Genomic DNA, 26,920 nt, shown 5'->3' with positions numbered 1-26,920 from the left:
AAAAAAAATCAGCTATAATTTCAGTGAAGAAGAATCAACTGTGCCACTGTTAATAAAGATTTCACATTGGCAGGAAACTGAGTCAAGGATTATGAAAAATCAGGGAAGGCAAAAGTTTCTTTTCTACATGACTTGAGGATGCAGTACATTTCCATTTTCTGATACCCCAACATGTTTTCTTAGAAGATAACATATCAGCAATGAGATGACTAACAGAATTTTTTGAAGGAAAAAAAATGACCCAGAAGAACAATAATCCTTTCAAACAAAACTGTGTTACAATGTCAGGGAAGTGCATTTGTATTATTTTTTGTTGTTGTATTTGTATTTTCCTGGTTCTGGTCTCACTAATCAGATCTGGACATCAATCTTTTAGAATGACAGAAGTCCTTTTTTTCACTATATGTTGACTCCGGGGTCAACATACTATGAGGAAAATTAAATAATCCGAAATGCAAGTCACTAAATACGTACAAGTATTATGATCATTTCTTCTGGCAATACAATCAACCCCAACGCAGGGTTAATTCTACCAGCAGCGCACTGGACGTGGCTTCCTGAGCGGATGAACAGTGACAGATGATGACTTTAGTGCCCTGAGGATTGCGGACAAGATAGTCAGTGATCTGCTATCAGCCATTTAACACCACAGAGTCCCAGCCGCGGCGGCAGCCAGGGAGAGCGACTCGATCTGAGCGACTTGTGGAGATAATTCGCTTAGAAGAGGGAGTAATATCGATCCAAACGGGGCATTCTCCGTCACACGGTTTAACCTCAAGACTCCCACCTCTTCTAACCGGACGGAAAGTCTTGAGGAGAAACATCTCCAGCATCGTTACGCACAACTTTTACGCACAGCCGGAGACACGCCGATGCACAGACCTCGACGCGCGGTCCATGTCACCTGCAACACGGACTACACCACAACTTCTACTCCCACAGGTGTGATTATGTTAAGTGTGCGGACTGCGGGGATGGATGAAACGATTCGCTCCATATTCTGCTGAAACGGAGCCCAAACCGCACGGACACAGGGAACTTGCTTGGAACAGCGAGCCGCGCCGGGTGCCAAAATGAGCGTTTTCTGGCAGAGCTGGAGGATCTTACAGATAGTCTTTGCAACAATCACAGCAGTTCTCCCGCAAGGTAAGTGACCTGGGACTAATTGGTTGCGTGTTGGGATGTTTTTTAAATCTGAAATACCCTTGAGGAACGTGCAGGTGTCGAAGTGCATTGAATTAATCTAAAGCCTCTTGGGACTGTCACTGTTTTGGCATCCATCGTCTATACTGTAATTAATGAAAACAGCTGAGAACAAATAAGCATTTAAACTGAACTCTCCATCTTGTCCACATGATGGGAGGTGGGCCTTCTCTCAGCGACACCATGCCTCCAGAAAAAACAGCCTTCTCTGAAAGTCTAAATAATAAATAAATGTCCTCATTTGAGCCACAAACTTACATCCTCCTCCACAGTGATACAGCGTTCCAGCGAGTCTGACATGAGCATATGTGTCTTACTTGCAGCAAAGGGGGTGTCACAGCAGCGAGGAAAATATAAAACATTTAAGATGAAATCAGTGAGGAGTAAAACACTTGATGGGGTTTTATTACAACTTGAGCCATGCCTTAATGCTCGGTACTTTGCTTCTCAGGGGGAAGTATTACGCTCCCTGATGGCTGTCTGCTCGGACCCCATTTCCACACACAGGAAGGCAAACAAGAAGCAGACAATCTGAATTCCCAACGTGATAATAAAAAAGAACAAAAGAGAGAGAGAGAGAGAGAGAGAGAGAGAGAGAGAGAGAGAGAGAGAGAAGAATAAAACACATCACAAAGGCATTTACTGTAAAGCCTATAACTGCCTTAGATGGCCATTTCTAGGGAATTCGGACTGGCTGATTTGTGGGGATAAAACGATGACAAAAATTGAGAAATTGTGATAAAGCAGTCCTTTAAAGCAGCTTTAAGAGTCTCATTGGACATAGCAATCCCCTACCAATCACTGCATAAGCTTAAGCCTCCCTCGATCTCTTGCTCTCTTTCCTCATCTCCTCCACCCTGTCCCCCAGCACTCCAGAGGATTGCATGCTATATGGTGTGCACTGCATCATCCTTGTGTTTTTGTACATTGTAAAGCACTTCCTAAAGCGTGTAAGATGAGAATGTAATGCTGTAAAGACTACTTTGTCTAAACTATGGGATTTGATGTATAAGAAGTGCAGTGGTCAAACTTTTATCTTGGCAAGTGCATATGAGCAGGCCTGCTTTACAGCTTTACTGCTGTCAGTCCATTTCACCGTGATGGCATGTAAGTAAATGGTACAGAAAAAGACAAATGCAGTATCAGTAAAAAGTTATGAACAACATTTTTTTCTGTTTTTTTTGTTTTGTTTGTAACAAATTGCAACAACAGAGTTAAGAACAGTTCTGAGTGAAAGCAAATCTTTGCGACTTTCATATCATTTGTTTCATAATAACTGAGTTAGGCTCCTGCAGTAGACATTACATTGCAGTAGCTATTTGTGTTTCTGCTACATAATTTATCTTCCACATCTTTTTGAATCAGTGTTTTCTTCCTTCTAGATACCATTTGATAATTAACCACAAAGCTGAAAGATATTTTAACGTGATGCAACAGTTTTTCTTTCCTTTCTTTTATATTATTGTTTATCCAAGTGGATATCTAAATGTCCACAAATAACATTAATGCAAGTCTTTGCATACAAAGACTAATTCATTGATTAGATGTCAGATCCTAATGAGGCCCTTTAATGGTCTATTAAAGGTAGATGCATTTGAAAGGTCAGCTGATCTGAGGATAAAAAACACACAGTGCTAACATTAGTTTAAGAACACAGTCTGCTACAGCTGCCTAATTAGTGTTATTAGCATCTAGGCCATTAACACCTTTCTATTTTTAAGCATTCATAATAAGCAGATTTTTATATTTGTGACCAGCGTTTGATCATGAATCCCAAACAGAAACACGAAAGAGAAACTTTGGGACGCAAATACGTCTTTTAAGCTCTCAATTACTAATTCCAATGCAGACATCGTTGTCTTCTGTGATGCTACTGGGAATCGCCTCACTTCTGCAAGCTGCTTTGCACATATGGTAAAAGCCATTAGTGCACATTAGAATTCACAAATGGTTGCCTGGGCTTTGTGCATTTTAATAGAATAATACAAAGATTGATTACAATTGAAGAAATAACGCTAAAAGACAAGCACACCGAAAAGCAGTTAGCCGGCATGCCAGTGAAAAAGAATTTAATATGGAGCCATAAGACAAACTGCAGGGCAAAATGTAGCTCATTAGATCCAACAGTGTTTTTATTAAAACTGGTGATGGGGAACATTATTTTGAAGTGAACATGCCTTTAATGAATAAAGTCACAAGCCTTTAAATAAGTTAACTTTGTTGTTACTTACATATACCATAAAGAAAACTCAAGTTTCTGTACTAAACTTTTTAGGTTTAGGTATCTTAAGAACGTTTCACTTCCATTTTAAAGCCTGACAGTAGAGCTCTCACTGGTTTCATATTTAAAAAGTAATATTATACACATGAAAAGTTCTATTTTAATCATAAAACCCTATCTGAAGTTAATTTTCTGATGTCAGTCAAAGGTAGTGTTAGTTTCAAAAGGTGTGTAAAAAAAAAAAAACAGTGTGTAAATCTGATTTCATACAGGCAGCATTTTCATTTGGACACGGAGGGATGAAGAAAGATTTAATTAACAACAAAACGCTGGCATAAAGGAAGTCTTCTGCTTTTTTCCTCATAGAAAGTACTTAACCTACATACTGTAGAGGAACAAAATGAAAATAAAGCAATAGTGCAAGACAGTGAACATGTTCTGTCTGCGGGAGAGCAGCCTGCGAGAGGTGGCTTTTAGAAGCAGCCGGGGCATCTGCATGGCAACACTGATGCTTTCTGACTCAGCCAAGGAGGAAGAGAAGCTCAGGGTCTTCAAAATGAGTGATTTGAGAGGCTGCAACAGCTGGTGCAGCGGATTTGCTCTCATGTTTATCAGTGGAGAGCAGGACTCTCATCATGATAGAAGTTTTTGCTTGCATTGGCTGGTTGTTAAATATCTAAAATATTGGCAAAGCAGAAGGGGGTGCGTCGCTTAGCCTGCCATAAACAAACAGTGCCTGCGGAGTCTGCCACCATATCCACAAATAGATTGTGTGCCTCATTTAAAGGCTCTCCTTCGGGTTTTATGAAATGAAGAGCATGTGAATTAACAAGAGGGGCAGAGATGGCCCATCAAACACAACTGTAAAGGCACGAGCTCGCATGTGAAGTACTTTGTTGCTACACTGGCGGTGTGTTCTCCCTCCTGGAGACAGTGAGCCAGTTTATATTCAGTCCAACTGGTGCTTGTGCCAACTCTGGTATTAAACAGCACATCTGTCACTGTGGCCACTAGTAGGCTAAGCCAGGGCAGACTCCAGTGTCTGCCTCATGCAGTGCGTCGCCCACTCAGTGAACATGACTGACACTCTTGTCTGTGTGTGGAGAGGATAAAAAAGATGCTGGTGTCTTCCTCTGAGAGCTGCCGGGCTGACATGATTGTGACACGTACAGTATAGTCGCTGCTGTGTGAACTGTCAGACCATCTTGACGGGCTCTTTGCCGGGGTGGATGACTGAGGATGAATAGCAGAAGAGACCATGATAGACGGACTCATCAGATGCCACCAGCACTGATGGACACAACGGGAGAGTTTGACGTAGAGAAGCTTCAAACCTTCTTCACTGGATAAATAGCAATTAATAATCCGGAGACGGACATCATTCCATGTGGCATCTTCTGTCACCGCCTCACAAAATGCATCTTGTCTATAGTTCTAGATATAGTCTCTTTTCTAAGACATGGTGACTTTTGGCCTACTAGTGGGATGATGGGTTTGATTTGCTGCTAAAGCTGTTTTTCACTATGCAATACCATGCTTAGTGCAGCTTCATCCATTTTGTTATAATCTCCAGAGTAAACATCAGTGTTTTTTGTCCTTAATTCACCAAGTAGGGCAATTAGCCACCAGATAAACAGTGCACACTCAGGTCAGCTGCTATAATCTTCATAATTCTATCAAAATGGACATTTAATGAGGACACATGATGGCCGGGTGAACTATGCCTCTCTCATCATCAAGCTTTTAGAGCAGATCAGAGAATATTTATGCCGTTTGTTTTTAGTCACTGATATAAAAGGTCATTCTATGCACTTGTGATCAGTATTTAACAGTCAGCCTGTAATCCTTGTAATCACGGCGCAAGTATACAGTTTGACACAAAACAAGTGACACGTAAATGTCTTGATGAATAATATAATGAGTAACATGACACTTCTTCAGACGTACTTCTATTTTTTTATCACTTTATTATCACTGTTAAAATCAAGTCTCCAGGTCCCTCATTTCTTACGATGACGCTCCACTTTTCTCGTTTTTTTTTTTTTTTTTATATTTTGCTTTTATTTTTTTTTTCCCAATGAGGATCTGCCTTCTGACAATCTGAAAAGCCATTTTAATCCCAGCTTCTGATGGCTGATTTCAACCTTGCGCCAGATTCCACCTTTTCTCCCCATAGGCAGAAAGCAGCTCATCTATGAGGGAAGTGAAAGTGGGGCAGTCAAAAGCAAAATGGAAATATTACTTGGGGATATTTTTAAAGAAAATATTACATTTCAAACCATTTTTTCAAACCATTTCAAACGGCATTTTTGCAGCATATATATTTTAAATAGTAATTTCTATCTAAAACAAAGTAATCATTTTTAGTATATGATTAGCTACTTGGTTAATTATCAGATGCTGCATGAGAACTATGGTGAACAATGGGCTCAGCAAATGGGCAGTGTATTGTAATTCAAATTCAGTAGGGTGAGTCCTTTGCTTTTTCTTAAATTTGCTTTTTATAGGAAATATTAAGAAGTCTGGAAAAGTCTTGCTTTTCTACAAAGACAAACATAAGGTATAATTGAAGAGAAAAGTGACAGGAGTGCTGCTGATGTCCCTCAAGCAAGCAAATAACGATAAAAGAAAGAACTAAAAAATTGCATTAAAAATCTAAGTCCAGGTGCTCCAGGTGGGTCTGAAAAGTAAAAGGCCTTTACTTTAATGGGCTACGAACATTAAAAAAACAAACAAACAAACAAACAAAAAACACCATCATGTGTCAGCTTGCACCCTGACACACACTAGGATTTAATTATGTCATTTCTTTTCGGCTATAATTCTTCCGTACTACTTTGTAAGGTTTGTCTTAGTTTACTTGATTAGCTTTACATTTTGACAATGCACCGTAGCAACAATCGTCCTAACATACACAAATAATAAGGTAATGACTAAATCAATAAGCCAGTGACCCTTCAGCCTCCTGCGCCACCTCGGTAATATTGCAATAAAGGCCACAGAGTTCTACTGCTGCTCCAAACAAACAAAAGCTGCAGCCTCAGAGACCAAAACACTTTTAAGCCTCTCTTGTTGTAATATACATTATTTCACCTATGTGCTCTGTTACAGGAATTTTAAGGTTAAGCTCAGAAACCTTTTAGTGTAATACTTTGATGGCCCACTCAGCTGATCAGTTGGCCTTGGCTGACCTTTGTGCTCACAGAATTTTCACCATATTTTACTCCCAAATGTAGGGGGAAATTCACTTCTGTTTTTGTTTCAAATACAGTTGCTCAAAAATGCGGTGAATATGAGCTATTCCCATGGCAACCAGCCAAGTGTAATTTTTCTATTTTTACCTTACAGATCTGAGCAGTAAGGAACTGACTGACAGTAAGAGTCCAGTGCCTTTCCCTGTCTTCTTGCCGGTCAACTACGAGGTGCGCGATGCCGACTACCTCTTCCTAAAGGAGGCTGGACAGGACTTTATGAGGAACTCCAGCATGCAGAGTCACACGCAGCCGTTTGTTATTTTAAGAGCCAGCCGGCAGCCAGCTGTCAACGCCAGCTATGGCACGATGTCCACAGAGAAGCTTGTGCCTCGAGATCTGGTCCAGTCTGTGCAGCTCTTCAACGCCCCGGAGGTCTTTACCTTCAACTGGAAAATCCAGACCTTCGTGCTGACGCCTCGGGTTTTTTCCTCCAAGCCCAAAGTGCGGGTCCTCTTCTATGTGGCGGGCAGGGATTGGAACAGGGGGGAAGGAGCTGTGGACGAGCTACCATGTGTGACAGTGTATGCTTTCTGGCAAACCCAGGAGGTGAGGGGTTCCTGTGCCATGGGAGGTGAGAGGGGAACCTGCATGGCCGAGCTGGCGCCTGCGCCTGGCTGGTTTGCTCCGGGGTCAGAGGGCACCAGCAGGGAGAGGCAGGATCCATCTGCTGGGAACCCTGTGGAGGTGTACTACCAGGCTCAGCCCAAAGTCAATGGGAAGTGTAATTCTGCGGATGGGAGTCGCTGGGGCGCTTCACAGCAGCAGGCCGAGTATGTTCCTGTGACTCCCATGCAGAGGATTGGCAGCGTGCGTCTTCTGCAGGTGCCTAAGGGAATGGCAACACTCTCTCGGCTCAAGCTCGGCAACGCCATCGTCATACGGACGTCCTCCAAACCTCTGAAGAAGACTGACATCGCTACCTTCTACATACTCATGGCCAGCTCTGCTCAGCTGACTAACTTCACTCTCAGGTAAAAACCCTTTTTTCTGTTGCCTCAGCCTGGTCAGCGCTGATGTGATTACACGGTGCCAGCACTGAAAGGGAAATATTGTCCCCACTTCATTGAGCTCTGTGAGTTCAATGAAATCCAAATTAACTGGTCAGTGTGAAAATTCAAACTGGGGCCTTGTTCACGAGCAGTATTAGTCATCTTCTCTAATTCTTGTACAAATCCTGTCCCTTCAAAAATAAGGGAATATTGAAGGAAATGAGATTTAGAATGGATTATGGTCTTTCTCTGAAAATATCATAGTGGTTAACTGTCTTTCTGGGAAATGGGATAGATTATTCGAGTGAGCGCAGTCTGATGACATTAAGGGCTGTTTCAAGAGTGGTAGTCATCAAGGTTGATATGGATCAAATAAAATCACGTGTAGCTTGTGACTCATTATTTCTCAGCTTTAAGGGCATGCTCGGGATCTGTGCTATATCTGTGCGCCGCTGCTGAATGTATGAAGATCATGGGGATTACCAGCATAGCTCAATTTAATTTAAGGCTCTGTTCTCATTTTTGCAATGCAGAATGTTCCTTTTTGATGGGAGATGAGAGCAGCTGTAGTACCATCTCAAAGAAATAGTTATCCCTCTGGAGGTCTCTGTGACATCCTTGGAAATGGAGGCCAATTTTATACGGATATTTTTAAAGAAATGCACTTATATATTTCCCAAGAACAAATGCATCAACCGCCTGACTTAATATCCTCTGGAGGGAAAGGAAAACACAAAAGAACAAAAGAAAGCAAAACAAGACTTTGTCTGTTCTCATGGCTTTCTCTCAAGATGACAGTTTGTTCCTCCCCTTTTCTAAGAGAAATGATGCAACGTGGGAGATTGGCACCACAAAACTGGATTTAAATGAAATGCTTCCAACTTGCTCTCACCGTTTCATTGATGGTTTTCATGGTCATCTGCAGCCTTTTGTTATCATCATTCAGACGGAGATCAAACAGAACCACGTTGCAGCAAAGTTAGATTTGATGAGGTTAGCTGTCAGAGCAGACAGGCCGAGATTTACGCTTACCTGATTAGAGAATGATTTTTAAAAAAAAAAAATCATTATTATTCAAGACACTATCTGTTTTACTCAAAGCCAGTGAATAATGGTCTGTCAGGAGGCATGAAAGGCATTTTCCTTACATGTCTCAGTTGTTCGTTTGGTTTATTTGAGCATGTCATGAATCTGTCTCTCATAAGCTATTTGGTTTCACGTCAAGTAATAAACGAGTGTCATTTTTAATCTTGTCTTGCAGTGATGTTGAGTGATGTCCAGAACTTGCCCTGACTTAGACTGACAAGAGAGCCCTTTAAAGCAGCAGTTCAAAAGTGTGTCTCTTTTTTTTTTCTTTTCTGCACTGTAGTTACAGTGTGACCCAGTGGATTGAAAAACACTGTAATACACAATCAATACTTCCTGAAAAATAAATACTTTCTAAGTTGCTTCCGCCTCAACCTGCTCATACATGCTTCAGTGGCGGTGAGCAGACGAGGAAACAGTCATGGATTATTAATTCTCTTTTTCAATTCAATTGTGCATGCAGGAAAAGGTAAATATTGACTTAGCTGACAGCTATGCATAAGTGCACTTGTCCTCCTAGTCAGCTTTCAGTATTTCTGCCAGGTAGTCACTTCTTTTTTGACGCCCCTAAAGAAAACAAAGACATTTGAAGCTGAAGACATTTTCATCCTTCGTTTCCTAAGTTGTAGAATTTCCAGGACTTTCGGAGAATCGTCAAATTGCATTTTAGATCAGAGCCTGCACGTTCATGCGCTTTAAAAGGTTAGACCACACATTTGAATTAATTATCTGGTTTCCTTTTCTTCTTGTCTCTTTATTTTAGCTGAAGCAATGAAGCCAAAAAAGAAATCCTCATTTCCCCTCCTCAGCCTGTCACTTTTAATCATTGCTGCTTTAATTCATTTACTCAGTCACACATATGGACATGAACAAAAAGCCTCACTTCTTCTTTCCTCTTGTCTCCGCTCGATGCTCATTCTCCTCTCCTCTCCTCTCCTCTCCTCTCCTCTCCTCTCNCTCCTCTCCTCTCCTCTCCTCTCCTCTCCTCTCCTCTCCTCACAGCTGTTACTGCACTTTGTTGGAAGATTGGCAATCTTGTTAGGAAGGTTTATAGCGATTTAACTTGTGATAGCCAATTACGTCCATACAGTATACATTGGTGACTAAGCTCTGAAATTTATTTTTTCCTGCAGTCCATAGATATCATACACTGAGTGCTCCTTAAAGTCACATAGTGTGTGACACAGTGCTACCCTCCTTCAGCTTATCAGCACATTAACAAGCTCTGTGCATCCGGTCCTCAACAGCTGTCTGTGTGCTTTATCACTGTCTGAATGTCCCATTAAGCTTTGCCTAATACTCTCTCATCAGCATGATAAACCTGTTATTGATGTCTATAGCCATCGTCAGGGGACATACAAATTTGAGGTCGATTGAGAAAAAGACAAGCCACACCTGTCCGTTCCAGCAAAATGAACCTGTCATTCTCAGTGAAGCTTTGATAAAGGTCATAGATAAAGTGTTGTCATTACACTGCCCACAAGAAGGGCAATTAGATTAACCTTTTCCTCAGGAAGTTGAGTGGAGTTAAGTTTCTTGCTCTCTTCTTAACAGCTATTAAAAGTCAGTGATGAAGTACAGTAGTTTGCCTTGTTCGAAAGGTTTTATTTAAAGGTGGCATTGTGGCAGTAAATTAACATTGAGCCTTTGCATCTACAGCACACTGTGTCAGTGAGCTTTTCATTCAGGGACTCTAATCATTCATCTGTGTGACAAATAGGGCTTTTACATCCATTTTTAGTGCTGTGGTGCCTGCCATCTGGCAGGAGCGTTGGCATAAACGTTTCCCCAACTCCCTAAACTGCCCCATAAGTACGATAAGCACGTTGCCGATGGCTGGCCATCAGACTGGCTAAACGGTGGACATTTGCCTGCATAATTAACGATTGCATCTGTTTCCGATCTCACTGGGGTTCAGTGGTGGTTCTGTGGCCCCGCGGTGATGCATTCACAAAGCTTAAGATGAGAACACAAATTATATCAAGGAAGCAATTACAAACTCTATGTAGCATCTCGATGGCAGCTTTGGTGATGGAATGCATCTGGGCCAGGCTGTCGAGCTCGCATGGAGGATGCTGCAATCCATCTTCAGGGTCTTTGATCACACTCAGTCTCTGCTTTATTGTGTTATGCATGTGCTGTTTTAAATTGTTTCATTGTTTTACTTTCTTTGTTGGCCATGTCTCTGTGATCAGTCAATATAAGTGTACAGAATACTGCATCCCACAGATAAATAAGGGAAGGGACCTGGCTGATGAAGACCAAGGGCCATCAAGGTCTGCTTGAAATGCATTTGGCAGAGTGTGTGTCGGCGTATTTTTGCGTCCTGTGTGCATTGTCTGGTGCGGTAGTATTTTGAGTGCGTGCATGTGTGTGTGCGAGTGAATGAAGAGTATGTAAAAGGTGAAACAATAGTGCCACTCATGCCTTGCCTGGTCAGAAGTGAGATGGATGGTAGGTGCAGCACCTGAGAGCTGCTTTTCTCACACACTGTCAGCTTCAGTCTCCACAGCCATCCATCTTCTGTGCCCCGGTTCCTCCCCCTGCCCACTGCCTCCTCAGGGCCTGCTAACTAAAGCCATGGACACTGGTTCCTGTTCCCAACCACTCACAAGAAAAACGCCTCTTCCAGTCACAGGGGATTTTCTTTTTTTTTTTTTTTCCTTTTTTTTTTTTTTTTTTTTACACATGGGGAGCTGAGAGAGACAGAAAAATGGGGGAGCTTTAGATAAGTCTTCTTGTTGCGGTCACTTTTTATTAGTTAAACCTCGCTCTACCACGCTCAATACACAGAGGTGTTTCATCACGGCACGTCACGTTATTCAGAAACCATTACTAGATTAACAGTCCTCCAAGGTTTTCTCGTTAATACACTGAACATGCCATCCTGTTTACCCCATTGATTATGGAGGATTAAAGTTTTTTTTCCCATTAGGAGCAAACTACACAATCAGACTGCACATATAAATGTCTGCAATCAGAAGTACTGCAATTAAAGACAATAAAATGTAATATGTTGTTAGTTGAAGTAAGTGTGAGATGAGCAGTGTGAACTTCGCATATTGCATGTGCTAAGTTTGATGCAATACGTGTAGATGGTATTTTATATAGACTTATTGGAATAAGCATGTTTCTCAGCAGCTGTAATGAATTATTCCTTAATGTGATGCCACTCTCATGTCTGTATGTTAAAAATGAAGCTACAAAGGACTAGAAGCTGGGAGATTTGTACAAAAACTGTCATGTTTTTATACTTTCTGTGTGTATAAAGTAGCTGCAGATCACATTTGATTACCAGTGCAGTGTAATGTGAAATAAAGCCGCTGATTTGCAAAGACAAAGTAATAATTAGTTTGTGGCATGTTATCTCCGTTGTACCGCTGTAGGTATTAACGTAGATACCAGCCTCCTTCTGTCTTTTTATCACCTCACCTTCATCCTAATCAGAAATCTGCAGCCTCTGTGAACCTCCTGTATTCCTCCTTTCCTCATTTAGACCAGACTGAGTGTTTTTCCCTTCTCTGTTGTTGGCTCTGCCGCCTCCTGGGAACCCTCCGACTGATAACAATGAACTGGTTACGCCGTTGTGTTCTCCTCTGTCATTCATTCTAATGCACAGAGAAGCTAGTTTCATTTACTAAACTAACACAGAGACCATACACTACCAACAGTACTTCCCTTCTTCTTCTTTATTTGACTTGAACTGCACTGGAGCTAGAGGTGATTTAAAAAGTCTGGGTTTTCAATTTGGAAGTTGGGTGTAACTCCTGAAATGTGGTAAAAGTGTCAGAGAGTGAGTATTTAGAGGCTTTAACTGCACTACCTAGATTATGGTAAATCACATAACAAATATTACGGTCATCAGTCTTCACTGGCTCTAAAAATGTGGCATTCAGCTGTGCAATCATCACCAAAAGGTTTTAATTTTCGAGACAGTTTTAGCACTACAGAAGACGATTTCAACTTTGAGCCCGCTGCTCCCTGGGCGAATTGTGTTAATCAGATAAATCAGCTTCTGTGGTGAGCAGCTGGAATGGAAATAGGCAGTCGCAGGGTCACGATGGCACAAGATTAAACCACAATTGAAAAAGACACTGCTCATCCCTTTTTAATTGCGACCCTTCACCTGTGAGCTCTTTGTCTGTATGAACACTGAACGGTGTCACAAAAAAAAAAAACCGCAAGATGAGCCAGATTCATTCATTTTGAAAAATGATGGATGTACAGCTGTTTGCCAAAGCGAGGGCTCGCACGCTACAAGCAGACACAAATGTGGGAAAAAAAAGTGCTCACAGTTATGTCAACATTTTAATTAGTAAATAATGCATGCCGGTAGACTGTTTTGTTTCACTGTGCGGAACGGGGAGCAGTGTCTTGTCTTCTTTCGCCTGGATTTGGAAGTTAAAACCAAGGCCAAAGCAGGACAAGTGCTCAGATTGCTGTTGCTCCTATCATAGATTACACCTCCTCAGAGACTCATAATGCGCTCAACACTTGTGTTTATCTCAAAGATTCAGAGATAAACCACATCGCTCTGCACGCAGATGAAAACCAAAAGAATTACACTCCGATGTTTCTCTGAACTATTTAAGACAACTTGTCCGCGCTGTAGCAGCGTATTGAGCAAATCTTGTTAGAGCATTAAGTATCTAAATGAAGGAGCAATGCATATGGATTTCTATTATTGCAACAGCAGATGGCCGGATATTTTTTCCCTTCTTCTTTTTTTGGATTTATACATGCATGCATCTCCTGGCCCTTCACAATTCTTGCAGAAGAGCATCCCATTAACATTTGACCTCCTGCAAGCTGCTTATGCTGAGAAAGTTCAGTGCCAAGGTCTGTTCTCCTGCGGAACGTACACCATTTACAAATTAGAGGCCAAGAAAACTAATAACTCATTAGTAAATTTTACATATTGAAAGCAGTATAAATAGAAAGAGCAGTGCTTTCTTTGCTCCTTCAATTGCAAGGAGATAAGTGTGTTTAAGGGTCGGGTATGGATGGCTGTATCACAGATTTTTGACATTTTCTTATACAATTTTCTCTCTCTTTTTGTTTTAAAAAATGCTCAATTTTAGTACTAAGCCTAATGAATATTCAGTTTCATCATCACATCTATGAGGCTGCCTTTCTGCTACAGAAATACTGGATTTATCGCCTCAACAAGTTCTAGTAGCGTGAATGAATTAAACCAAACCTACAGATGGATTTTCATGTGTAAAATCTACTGCACTCCAGGACTGGAAGCTCTACTGTGTATAACATAATTTGTCACATGCAAAAAAAATATAATTAAGCTGAAAAAATAGTATAAATGTTAAGTTAAATGTGAACATTATGTCACCTCACCACTTCAGCTTTAGAAAAATAACATTTCACTGCCTTGAATTCCTTTGGTTGTTAATTTGTCACATTTTACACTCAACACATTCTTGACCTTTTTGTTTCTGACTTTTCGCAGAGCATCGGTAAAGAAAGGTGTGACCTTTCGAACAGCGACACCCAGTAACTCTTTACTGTGGGACATCACTCTGGATATGGGTGCAGATGGAGCCATCGCTGTCATTTGTCAGAGAAAGGCGCCCATACCCGGCAAAAGGCAAGTCTGTTCACATCACATTACGCATGTTTGACCTCCAAACTTCCAACGGGAGTTTAATGTGCTGTTGGTTGTCAGTGTCTCTGACAAAATAGCACAGTTTTATCAGCATTTGTCTCTGCACCTACGGAGCAAAAGACAAACCGGTGTAGAGGTCTCACACCAGCTTACTGCTTGCTGTGCTGTGTCCTGGGACAGCATCTCTTACCTTCCTTCTAAGCACAGGTTGGCATCAGGTGCTCCTATAAACTGTCCCTTGTAAACACGTATTGCCTTTTTCCCTTTATTGCCCACTTCTCCTCTGCACTTTCATCATTTCTAAACAGCTTTACCAGCTGTGGACGTTCATGCATTCCCAGCATGCCGTAAAACTTATTTTAACCTATGACTTGAAAGCTGCAACAAAGCAAGACTTCAGTGAGCCATTTTCGGAACACAACACTAAAACTGTTTACAAGACATCTGCAGTTTGGTCTGATCAAACTCGGTGCTTTGGGCTACTAAGAAGTACTTATCTTGCTCCATAATCTCATTAAACAGGGCTACAACCTTTCTCCGACAGGCAGCCTCTCTGAGATGTCCTTTTAAGTTCAGCTCAGAGCAGCTTTGTTTCATTGAACTGAGATGAGTTGACTTCAATTAAGAGTTTAGTCATGGCTCGTGCCTCCTGAGATTACAAGACACCTGTTTAAAAAAAAGGCAAAGACTACAGAGTTAAAAGTTGCCATTTTCTTTTCAGGTCTTCTCTGTCGTGCATTATTGCTTCCTACTCTCCTGACTCAGTAAAAGTGGAAAATGGGGCTTGTTCAAGGGATGTTTGACCAGTTAACACGTTTGTAGTGTGCAGTTGACACGTCTAAGTAACTTTTGCTTCCTTGATGGCAGACATCGAACTTGGTTAAGTTAAACCTGTGTTTCAATACATTACATGGGCAGTCTTATGGATAGCTGAAAAATATATAAAAACCCAAAACAGCTGTGCTAACAGCTGTGTGAGGCACTACTTTGCAAAATCAGAGTTTCATTGACTGTATTTATAAATAGACAAATCCTCCATGATGTCACCTATGGGATTCCCGAACTGTGGTTTTGAAGCTCAGTGTGGTGGCTCTTTCCGTTGCCATCTTTGCAGCCTAAGTTCCATCTAATCCAAAAATGAGCAAAGAGGTGGAGGGCGAGTGGAGTCGAGACAAGCCAGCCAAATGTCTCTAGGCCATGCACTGTCCTGTAACAGAACCAACCTGTCACTCAAAAAGGCATGGTCCTAATCATGCATGATTTAATTTTCCTTTGAGAGATTTTCTTTTATCTGTAGGATGCATAAGCATTATTACAATTTAAATTCATGAGTTACTGTATAAAAATAAATCATGCCTTGTACAGTTTCATGGAAGGAGAAGTTAACTACAGAGACCAAAACCATCTTTTTTTCTAGACTGTAAACTTGTTCATTTCACCTGTATAGTTGTGCATTTTAACATGGGGATGTATGGGAACTCCCTTTTGGAGTTTGCCTCAAGTGGTCATTTGCGGAACTGCAGTTTCTGGCACTTTGCGTTAGCTTCCTTTTTTAAGCCTTGGAGGTTGTTGCTTGGTTCGTTTGGGCTAAATGCTGGCATCAGCATGGCCACATGCTTACAATAGTAATATTAGCGTGTTAATGTTTAACAGGCATAATTTTAACCACGTTGACTATTTGAGTTTGACATGTTTGCTTTCTAACATTGACTAATTAACACTAAACACAAAGCAGGTGAGCTGAAGCTGATGATGTCATTAGTTTTAACAAATCCAAAGCAAAGAACTGGACACATTTTGACCTTATAAGGGCAGTAAATAAAAAGATAAAGTTTCATGTTTCTGCAGTTCACCCAGAGGGAGATACAAATGTCTGCCTGCAGATTTCTCCCAAAGATGATAAGCAGCACAGATTCAAACTTCTCGGTGCGGTAAAAGGAAAGGTCAAGTGATCACTACAGTCAATAAGATTCATCCTCTGGGTACCATGAATGTCTCTACAAATGTTCTTGGGATACTTCAGCTTCGATAAATAGACCAACATAGCTTTAACACCAGCATGGCTAATAAGTCATCCAGCTCACCACTGTTCTTGCATGCAACATACATTCATACAGTTCTTTTTTTTTCTTCTAATACAAGCTTGCCAGTGAACCCAAAACCGGATCCTTTGAGATTTAATTCAAACAGTAAGATTATGTCTGCCTCTAGAGCAGCTCCAAGAAATGCTTCTAAAACTAAAGCTCTAATCTGTGTGTGTGGATGGTTGGCAAGGCAGGAAAAAGAGCAAGCAATTTTTTTTTTACAGGATGAAATAATACTAATAAAAGTGAAAACAGAGTAATAAATGAAAAAGTTACTTGACTCCAATACAGAATCATATTTAAAAATCCAGAGGCGAAATGTAGATTTGTGCAGTACTTTCATGAAACAGTAGACATCTCTCTTTAAACAGAACAGACACAGAACATTGAACTCATCTATATCGTCATTATTGGTCTGACCTCATTAAGTTGTTTTCCCCATTTGCCATGGATTATGACATTGTTTATTTCAACTTCTTTATGGGTTAACTTTTTTTTTTTTTTTTCGATTTTGGCTAATCCTCTCTAAAATGTCATGAAACTCACAGAACCCCTACCGACAGCGTGCACCATCACACCACTGTGGGGATTTCTCTCACTTTTTTTGCTTTCCTGGCTTTAGTACGCACTGAAAGCATTTGCTGTATCTGTACATTAAAGCTTTTTTATCCTCTGTTGCAGCGGCTTGGTTTGGATCTTAGTATTAAAGCACTGCTACTCACAGACAAACTGCCGGCCGTAAATAAGTTGTTGCAGCATCGTTCCCTTGCAAGCTCGAAAAGATTGACAGAGGGTGTAAACAGCAGCACAACATCCCCTATCTTATGGATATCTGTGTTAATGCCGACTTAAGAGGATATAGGCATGCTTTTGTGAGTCGAGCATGTCTTGTTTTGATACTTGACCAGATTGCAATGATTATCTTTTAATCTTAGGTCTCTGAGCAATATGTTAAAATTATTAAATTACACTAGATCTGTCTGTTACGGTTTATGAAAGCAGATATAATGGAAGTGTGACAAGAACAGACAAGGCCTTTTGCATGCTTTGTTGTTGAGTTTGGAACTTGATGGAGGATTAACAAAATGTGATTTGCGGTTTCTCTAACTGTTGTTGCCTTAATGCAGAGGCGGCTGGTGTGCAGCCCTTTAGAGGTCATTTTCATGCAGTGAAGAGGACTTAGCCTGTTTCTGCACAGCCCTGACATAGATTTATAACATGTACACACAGATGTAGTGACTCTGATAAGGTCCATGTGGCTATTTGCATGCTTATTGTGTTTTTGTCCACCAATATATCTTTTCTGTTCAGTTCAATACAGTGCCAAGAAACAAAAGCCAGGATCCGAACTTGGGCATGGGAGAAAATTGAATCCATGGCTAGGACACTCTGTTCTAGCTGGCATCACTCAGAGGCCATTATAAGTTACCAAGGCTTATTATATTGCAGGATGCTACTGTCCTCGGACCACCTTTTATTCTACTCACATTTTACACTACCAGAAACTCCAGGGAAGGGCCAGCAAAGAGAATTTCTACTCTGTTGTTTTTTTTTTACTTTAGTTTATGAAAATGCCTAGAGATGCAAAGCCCTCACTAAACCTAAAAAAAAGGGGGAGCATTGTATCTTGTCACAACTACTGGAATCACATCCTCTTCTAAAAATGTCTCCACTTTTTATCCATGGGGCCAGATTCATGACATGTCACTATGCATTCAGAGCTGGATATCACAGAAACTCCAGCCTCAATCTTAACTGCTCTCTATTTTTCTCTCAACAGGCCCAACAATTTCAAAAAAATAATTGCAGATTTAGCCTATAGACATTAAAATGACTGAATATATACATTAGAGCATGTATGGTCTACTGGTCATTGCCCTCTAAATAACACATAAAGCCTTTGCCTTATACAGTAAATCAATTCTTGATGGTGGTTTTTGAGCTTTCAATATATCACAGCTACAAAATCATTATCTCAATTTCTTCATAATTTCTATATTTATGAGACTTTTACACATCTTGGCATCATAATGAAGACAAAGATATGATAAGCACAGCTTCCAAGGATGGTTTTATCAGTTGGAGGGTCAGCCACTTTGCTCCAAACTGAAACATCCATTTCAACTAGTGAATGGACTGATATGAACTTGTGCAGAAATGCATGCAAAAATAAACCAAATCAAATACTTTAAAAAACCAAATGCTTGCTAAGTAAACATCAGTATTTTAACATTGTTACTTTGTGGAGCTAGTGTGTCTGTAGACTGTTGTTGAAATGTCAAATTAAATGTCCACCGTCCTAATGCCATGTGCGCCTGCTTCAGACTCTTTGGTCTCCAGTAACCATGACTTTGGATCTACACTGACTTGCCCTGCAGTGAGAGCACTGAGCCATGGGCTGGAACGCACGATACACTGCTAAATAATCACCTCAGATATACTCGTCTCTTCAAAAACTTGTATGAGAGAAGAGAATCGGAGCCTCCAGTGGAAAAATGAGCATCGGTGACTGAGAAGGAATGATTAATCTCACTGCTGCTCATATACATAATGAAGGTGTCTAAAGAATTAGATTCTCCAAGCAGTCAAAATACAAGACAACATAGTGCTGCATGCACCGGGTAATGAATATGATATTGGGAATTTGTCTTGTTAATCTTTTACACGATATTTTTTTGTATTGGAATTAAAAGCAGGTATGTTTGTATTATTTGCACATTTCATCTGTCTAACTAATCCCGCTTTTTGAATCACATCCAGGCTTGAAAGCAGTCTACTGGAGGTACTTCAGATGGATTTCGAGGTTGAGGAGCTGAGCACTCCTCTTGAGAGTCAGGTGATCATATGGAAGCTGGAGCTGCCGTCAGCATCCAAAGCTGTCGCCAAGACCGAAGGAGCCATGAGGATCTATACCACTCAGAGAGACTTCGTCGGCCTCGCTCCTCTCATAATGGTGAGCTTGACAGCTTTCGTGTCACACCTAATCACCACAAAAACCGTCATTGATGTCACTGGCAGCAATGTTTCCAATAATGCCAACACTTGGTCTGCATCCTTTGAGCGTCGGTGCATGAAAATATCATAAAATGCACTTTGCTCTGATCCATTCCTGTCTGGTTTGTATCCACAGAAGGCTGGATATGCTTTGGATTGTTTAGTAAATGGGTTCTATTTTGAGCAGAGAGTGACCTTGTGTTGTTTACTGTCAGCCAGCTGATGTCTCTCTTCTGTGTTGTTCTGCGCTGTTCTAGCGTGCAATATGTGGTCATCCTCTCCTCCTAACAGCTGCTTCATGTGCTTCTATTTTGGTGCTACAGGCCTCTTTATCATCCTTCCTCTATAATTAATCCATGATATAATCTCTAAGTACTAAAAACTAAACATTACAGAAGTTTGATTTACAATATTGCACCTGAGTCTTTGTCACCCAGTCACTGATCTCTTACTGAAACATTGTCTGGAGGGAGAACATGAACTTTAAATTTGTTCAACCACATGGCATCAATGAAATATATTTCTACACGTAAAAGGACTACTTTTAGGGAGCAGGTTAGTCATATTTCACAGCACAGGATAACTGCTGCATTTCCATCATCCTGGTGCGTGAAGTTATGAGGATATGCTACAGTATCCTGATTTGTGAATTTGACATGGTTCATCTCTCATGTGGATTAGAAGCTGACCTCAGGCTGAGGGCCAAACATGAGGAGATTTGATGGTTGGCTCAAGGGGACATTAGCGCTGACTGATCACTCTTAGCCTTGCTCCATGAACTCCAGCTATTGCTGCTGCTCAATACTTCTATATAACGGCGAAAGCCTCACCGACGCAGCCTTCAGAACGACGTTTTAGGTGGGGAAAAAAAAGGAAGTTTGGTTATTTCAGCTTCATTTAAAGCGGTTTTACAGTCGAGGGATACATATCCATCTGCTTCATTTTCATGCTCAGAGTGGCCAAGTGTCGCTTTAAATTTGATTTAGCTGATCATTCACGGAACTTAACTGAGCTGCGCTACGCTGCTCTCATACTAATTCACACATGATATTCTATTATTTCAACTTCATTTAAAACAGTGTTTTTTTTTTCGAGGACAGCACATATCCATCTGCTTCATTTTCCTGCTATGATTACCCAAGCATGCATAATGCTTGTCTGTACAAACTCACAGAGTGCCATAGAGAGATCCCCAGCACTACTGCTACTACTAATAATTGTATTTATATCAGTTCATGTAACATTAAATGGCCTGCATTTATAAAGCAGTTTCATCCAAAGCGCTTTAGACCACATCTCTCATTCATCTATTTAAACACACACGTAACCAGCTACTGACACTCCAGACACCTGGAAAGCGGGAGCCAGGGCTTGAACTTGCTGAACTACTTACTCTACCTGCCACAGTTTTCCTATTTAATAATACGATTTAATAAAGAACCGGCTGTCCTGTACATGTTTAAAGACTATTTTTGGTCCATGCCCCTAGTAATATGGCCATGTTTGAACTGATACAGCATCCCTCTGAGGGAAAAGGCTGTGCAGAGAAATCCAAGATTAGCTCTCCCTTCCGTGTGGTGACCTGACCATCACCCAGTCTTAACTCTTCTCCCCCGTTCGCATCCCAAGGGGGAGGACTTGCCTTCTTACCTGAGAACTGCTGAGTCAGTGAGTCACACTTCATCACCCATTTCTCCTCCCGTTTCTCCTTCACTTATATGTCACACCTTTTGCAAGAACTTTTCGCTGCCTGGCAGCTTCACCACACAAAATGTAAAACTAAATCGTGAAATTATTGGATAAGGTGTGCTATTTTAATGTGTTTGCTCATTTTCTTTTACTCTCTGCAGGACACTGAGATCCTGAACACAGCTGTGCTGACCGGAAAGAAGGTGGTGATGCCTGTGAGGACTGTAGCTGTGGAGGAAGATGGAGTAGTTACCGATGTATCCGACTACACAGACTGTAGCTCCACTGATGAAGACGTTCTCAAGGTAGATTTTCCTCTTCCTCCTTTTCACGCATCTCCACTTACTATGCAAAGAACAATATCCTTCTGATTCATCATGTCTAGTTTCTTTGGTTCAGTGGACTGTTTCATAAAAGGCTTTGAACTTGTTTCAGATTTGTTTACATCATTATTCAACCTCCGTCGCTTTTTGCTGCAGCGGCATTGTGTAACAATGTCCAGTCCCTTGTAATGAATAGTTACATGGAACAATGTGAGTTGTTTGTATCTAGCCTGCCTGTCCTGATACTGGGGGGCAGAGGGCAATTTAAAGTGGTTGTTAGAAAAACGGGGCAAGGTTGGCTTCATGTGTGATGGGAAGGACAGCTGCAAACAAATAAGTTGTACCAAAGTCACTTTTGCTCTCTGTCTCTTTTCCACATGGTAAAACAAACTATTAGCTAGACTCCGGCAACATCAGCCATCAATCTCCCCGGCAATGAACAGCTACTGTGCTACATTGCTCACCACAAATGACCTCACAGTCCACCACTGTGCTCCCATCCCGTGACTTGTCCCTTTTTATCCTGTGAACCTGAGCACGGCTGACTGCCAAAAGCCGGCTTTACTAATGAAATTGAAAGTCAGGCCTTTGGGTCTTAAGGTCAAAGGCTGTGAATATATTTATTCAAGGATAAACAAAGAATGAACCTGTGCAGTGGACTCTAGCTGTCTGATACATTTATTGTTGGTCAGATATGGGCCAAATTGTGTAGATTATTTCTACATAAGGAGATTCACCATATACGATATACTGTAAACATACAGGTATTACGTGCAGATGAGTGTCAGTTATAAGGAAAAGCAGGATTACGTGAAGATGTCAAGAGGGTGAATGCTGACTGTGTACATTTTTTTGAACCCTGTAATGCAGCTATTTTGGTGCTGTTTGCTGTAAATCTCAGTGTATTTGAGCGCAGATACCTTTTCTCTTCTGATGTGCCTGAAGAGTATCAAATGTGCTAGAGATAAATGGAGAAGGATTTATCTAATTGACAGCTTACGTGACAAAAACAAAGAAAAACAAAGTTTAATCTGCAGCGATGGAAAGGTTTTTCAAATGCGAGTGATGAAAAGACCTAAAACTTTCACTTTAGGACTGAAGGACATTTGAACATTTCAAACAGGGACATATCACACATAGATGTGTTTCTAGTTGATTAATCAGGTTGTTTTATGTTGTTGGTCGAATTTACATCAAGCATGAATTCAGTGCAACACTTGAACTTAATTTGCCCCTCTGCAATAGATATATTCATTGTGCATATTTATTAAAACTCTTGTTTTATTTGCACAAGGAAATTACGGCCTCGGTTGTGTCACTGAAGCGTTCATTATTTGAAATTTATGCCTGTCTTTAAGTAAGTGTACCCAGTGATGAATGCTAAATCCCTTTTTAAAAAAAAAATCTCTTTTGACACCAAAAACACTGAGGGATATTCTTGGACACAGAATCAGATTGTGACTACAGTGAGTGGGTGGGTGGCGCATTAAAATGGCATTCCCTTTTAACTGCTGCTTCAGAATATTATTTGAACACGGCCCATGTTAAGTTCAGTGGAGCTCTTGGAAGATACTTTTCTAAAAAAGAAGAAATGAGCAAACTGCCTTAGATCATGGATGACTGGTTGACTGCTTCCACACTGAATTAAAACATGAGATGACTTCACTGAAAATCAGTCGGCCCTTGTCTTGTTGTTCCACGCCTGCGTTGGAAAATGTTCTGTGACAACCATTCAAGGGCTTCAGTGCCACATATTGTAAATCTGCTGTTTGGATGTAAAATCAAGCATAGGATTATTTGTAGAGATGTCACTGCATCTCAGTTAGCAGCAAGGATGACACACAGTGATGTGGTCATTCTAAAGCTTAAGCTCGGCTGACGGATGACTGATGCTCAGATGCAATGATGACACAAGACCCTCTCAAAAATAGCGTGTCCCTGTGACAGCACATCCTCTAGCTAACAGTTGCGTTCACGCAAATGAAAGCAGGAAACTATTTGCTATTTGTATTCCTCCTTAGGCAATCTGTCAAACTGATTTTTTTTCTCCCTGCTCTCCTCAGTTCCACCGGTCAGTGACTGAATTTCAATGTTGTGTTAATTATCTAATTTGTTTCAAGCAGCTGAGAGGCTGTTGAGGGGACCAAGGAAAACCTCCTGACACGCGTCTCTAAATGTCCATGAGATCTTTGAGCAGTTGCCTGAACTTGTAAAGGTCACCTTTGAAATTATGCTGTAATGAATGCACTTGGCTGTGAAGGACTGACGTTCAGAACTGCACCACATGATATTTTGATTTACATAAAATGGCAATGCTGCCTCTTCCTAACGCTTCGGACCGGTGATCATCGCAGTAGTTTATTACAGACAGCTGACATTACTTTGGTAACACATGCAGTGCAAAACTGCTGCAAGGCCATTTGTTGTTGTAAGAATGGCCTATTTGTTAAAATAGTGACTTTTATGAGAATATTTGATTATTTTTTGTCATTGGTTAGATGACGAACACCTCCTTCATTGACAACTATTTCATTCTGAGTTTGATCTAGATTGTTTACAAAAGTACACTTAGACAAACTCTTTGATATTATCAGGGAAATAAAAATGATACAATATTCTGATGGATTGCTAACTTTTTGTTTTATCTCCTCTTATCCAGGTGTCAGACAGGTGCGACTATGTTTTTGTAAATGGCAAAGAGACGAAGGGCAAGGTGAAGATGATAATAAACTTTACCTACAGCTACCTGAACGCGCAGCTTGAACTGAACGTGTGGATGCCGCAACTCCCCCTCCAGATTGAGCTGTCAGACACAGAGCTGAGCCAGATCAAGAGCTGGAGGATACCCATCCTAACCTCAAAAAGGTGGGAGACGTAAACCGTTTGCTTAACATAAACACTCCTTTTATTGGTGTTGAGCGTGTTTTCCAGAAGCATCCTTTAGTCCATACAAATCCAAATCATATCTGTCTAAGGATTTAGGGGGTTGATTCCATTACATAATGTACTTCAATATCTCAATCTGATCCAATCAAGCAAAGAGACAGGGTTGAGTGATTGGAGTAGAGCAGGTGAAAGGCATTTACCATGTGACAGGTGTGACCTGCATGTTTGTTTTTGTGCTTATCTCCTAGATCTGGCTGGAACAGTGAGGAAGATGACCGCAAGGGGAAGGGCTGCATGCTGCAGTTTCAGCATGCCCTGGTCCGGGTGCTAACCAATTTCGTGGCAGAGCAGGCAGACCCTCGAGATCCTAAGGCCTATTTCCTGGGCACTGATTGGCAGGTAGATGTCACAAGGTTGGTTCGATACTTCATGAAGGTGGAGGACCCTCGAGTGGCAAGGCTACAGGGAGGAAGGGTGTTGTCGGGAAGAGACCTTGGGACCACTACCATCCAGGTAATAAACTGAACCAGTGATTGGCCCAAGAACAACTTTCGTCAGCAGCTAATCAGACCCTTGATTAGATGAAGCAATTTCCTCTTTAGGTAGACAAAAGCTTGTTTAAGGCTTTAGGACAGTAATAGTAAAATAGTATTACTTCTAATAGTATTACTTTGAACAAAACTGGTTCCAACAAAAACAAACACCTGACAGTGTAGCTCATTTTTTTCTTACCTGATGTTGTTCTGTTGCAGATATTTTCTCCACTGTCTGATGCCATCTTAGCTAAGACAACTGTCAAAGTCGTGGATGACAAAGTGACAATCACAGAGATGGGGGTCCAGCTGGTTACAGGCCTCTCTATGACCTTGCAGCTCAGTTCAGGTAGCAACAGGGCCATCTTGGCTACCACAACCACACAAGAGGTTTTGCAAAACCCCAAACAGGTAACATCACATACCTTTTTAAAAGCGTTGGAGAAAAACTTTATATTCAAAGTGCAAATACAATTTCTATCATTTTCTCTTCTTTTAGGAAGCTTTGGTGAGTGCCTGGTTACAGTTCAGTGACGGCAATCAGACACCTCTTGACATCTATGACCCAACCTACCACCGTGTGACGGTGACATCTCTGGATCAGGGGGTGGTGTCGGTGCAGGGTACACCTCCAGTTGTTGTGGCAGAAGGAGAGGGTGAGGGAGTCCTGATCCGAGTAGAGATGTCCATCTGTGAGGCCTGCCAGAAGTCCAAGCGCAAAAGTACTGTCGCTGTTGGCAACGGCAGCCTCAAGGTCAAGTTTCAGGTGAACACTCGGCGGCCGGATGGCAACACCAGCAGCATCGACAGCAGCAGTGTTAGCAACAGGGACAATGGCAGTGACTACGGAAGCGATGGGGAAGAGGTGGACAGTGAGAGGAAGCAGAGGAAGCCGTCTCAGGACACTCCACCTCGCATCTCGAACTCAGACAGAGAGGAGAGTGCCATGCAGAAGATCACAACCACCATCAAATCTACAGAAAGAACCTTGATAACCAGCGGCAGCCTTGGAGGTGTGGGTAAGACCAGTAATTCAGGAAACCCCGGCAGCCCTACCAGTGTGCTGAATGTCAGCCTGATGAGCAACCCCAGTGACAGCAGCAAAGGATATGGCTCTGACAATATGATAGTAGAGGATATGAGCAGTGTTAGCTTTACTAGCACTGTGAAGGCCCCTGGGAATCTGGTAAACTACAACAACTTCCCCACCAAGGTGGAGATACCTGGACAGGAGACAGCAGAGGTAGAAATTGGTGGTGAAGACATGTTGGCCAATAGGCCTCTCACAGACTTAGAGATTGGCATGTACGCTCTGTTGGGTGTCTTTTGTCTGGCCATCCTGGTGTTTCTGGTAAACTGTATTTCATATGTTGTTAAGTTCAGACACAAGAAGCCTCCCTCCCATGGCCAGGAGCCCACAGGGCACAGGCATGACTGGGTATGGCTCGGCACAGATGCTGAGCTGGTGATGAGTGTGCCAGGCAGCCCGGTTCAGCAAGACTCCCAGACTACAACCACGGTTATAGACATTGGGCCTGATAAGACTGCCTCTCTTTCCAGGAGGCCCAGTTGTCTGGCCTCTGTCACAGACTCTCCCCTCAGCTGCGTAGGCTCAGTCAGGAGCAAACCTGTGCACAGTGAGTCCCTCCACTCGCCCACCAGCAAGAGAAAGAGAGTCCAGTTCACCACCTTTTCCACACTAGAGCGCCAGCATTCGCCACATCTCCCGCCCAGAGAGAATGGCCATGGCATCCACTGGGTTGGGAAGGAGGACAGCTGTGGGGAGGAACCTCAAGTGCCCATCACAGAGCCTGGGGATCAGTTATAATACAGGACCTGATCAGACCTCCCATGTACAGTAGATGTGGCTTTGATCACCTCAATGCCTTTGTCAAGTCTGACAACTGTCAAAAATGTGATTTTGGAATCGCCCTCCTCTACATTTCATTACCTATCAAGGCCTTTTACATGTACATGTACTGTATAATATTGTTAATAGTGGAGAGTGGATGTGTGTCATAATGTTTCAGATGGCTGA

The 26,920-nt window shown here is 41.6% G+C and overlaps 1 protein-coding gene across 1 annotated transcript; it reads left to right on the top strand.

The window, feature by feature from the left end:
- Nucleotides 1–1,073: 1,073 nt before the first annotated feature.
- On the top strand, nucleotides 1,074–26,710 carry LOC103375782 (transmembrane protein 132D). Its single transcript, XM_008306104.1, has 9 exons — nucleotides 1,074–1,146; nucleotides 6,773–7,649; nucleotides 14,218–14,355; nucleotides 19,218–19,410; nucleotides 21,302–21,445; nucleotides 24,123–24,328; nucleotides 24,598–24,862; nucleotides 25,102–25,293; nucleotides 25,382–26,710. Exons 1-9 carry the CDS (start codon nucleotides 1,074–1,076, stop codon nucleotides 26,708–26,710), a joined length of 3,417 nt encoding a protein of 1,138 aa, XP_008304326.1.
- The last annotated feature ends 210 nt before the right edge of the window (nucleotides 26,711–26,920 follow it).

This window comes from Stegastes partitus, unplaced genomic scaffold (assembly GCF_000690725.1).
Source record: "Stegastes partitus isolate 25-593 unplaced genomic scaffold, Stegastes_partitus-1.0.2 Scaffold44, whole genome shotgun sequence".
Taxonomy (NCBI): Eukaryota; Metazoa; Chordata; class Actinopteri; family Pomacentridae; genus Stegastes; species Stegastes partitus.
This window is presented reverse-complemented; position numbering and strand designations above follow the sequence as displayed.

Coding starts and splice junctions, on each gene's coding strand:
- LOC103375782 (XM_008306104.1), top strand. CDS start 1,074: ATGAGCGTTTTCTGGCAGAGCTGGAGGATCTTACAGATAGTCTTTGCA. Junction 7,650..14,217: donor CTGACTAACTTCACTCTCAG/GTAAAAACCCTT, acceptor GACTTTTCGCAG/AGCATCGGTAAAGAAAGGTG. Junction 14,356..19,217: donor GCGCCCATACCCGGCAAAAG/GCAAGTCTGTTC, acceptor AATCACATCCAG/GCTTGAAAGCAGTCTACTGG.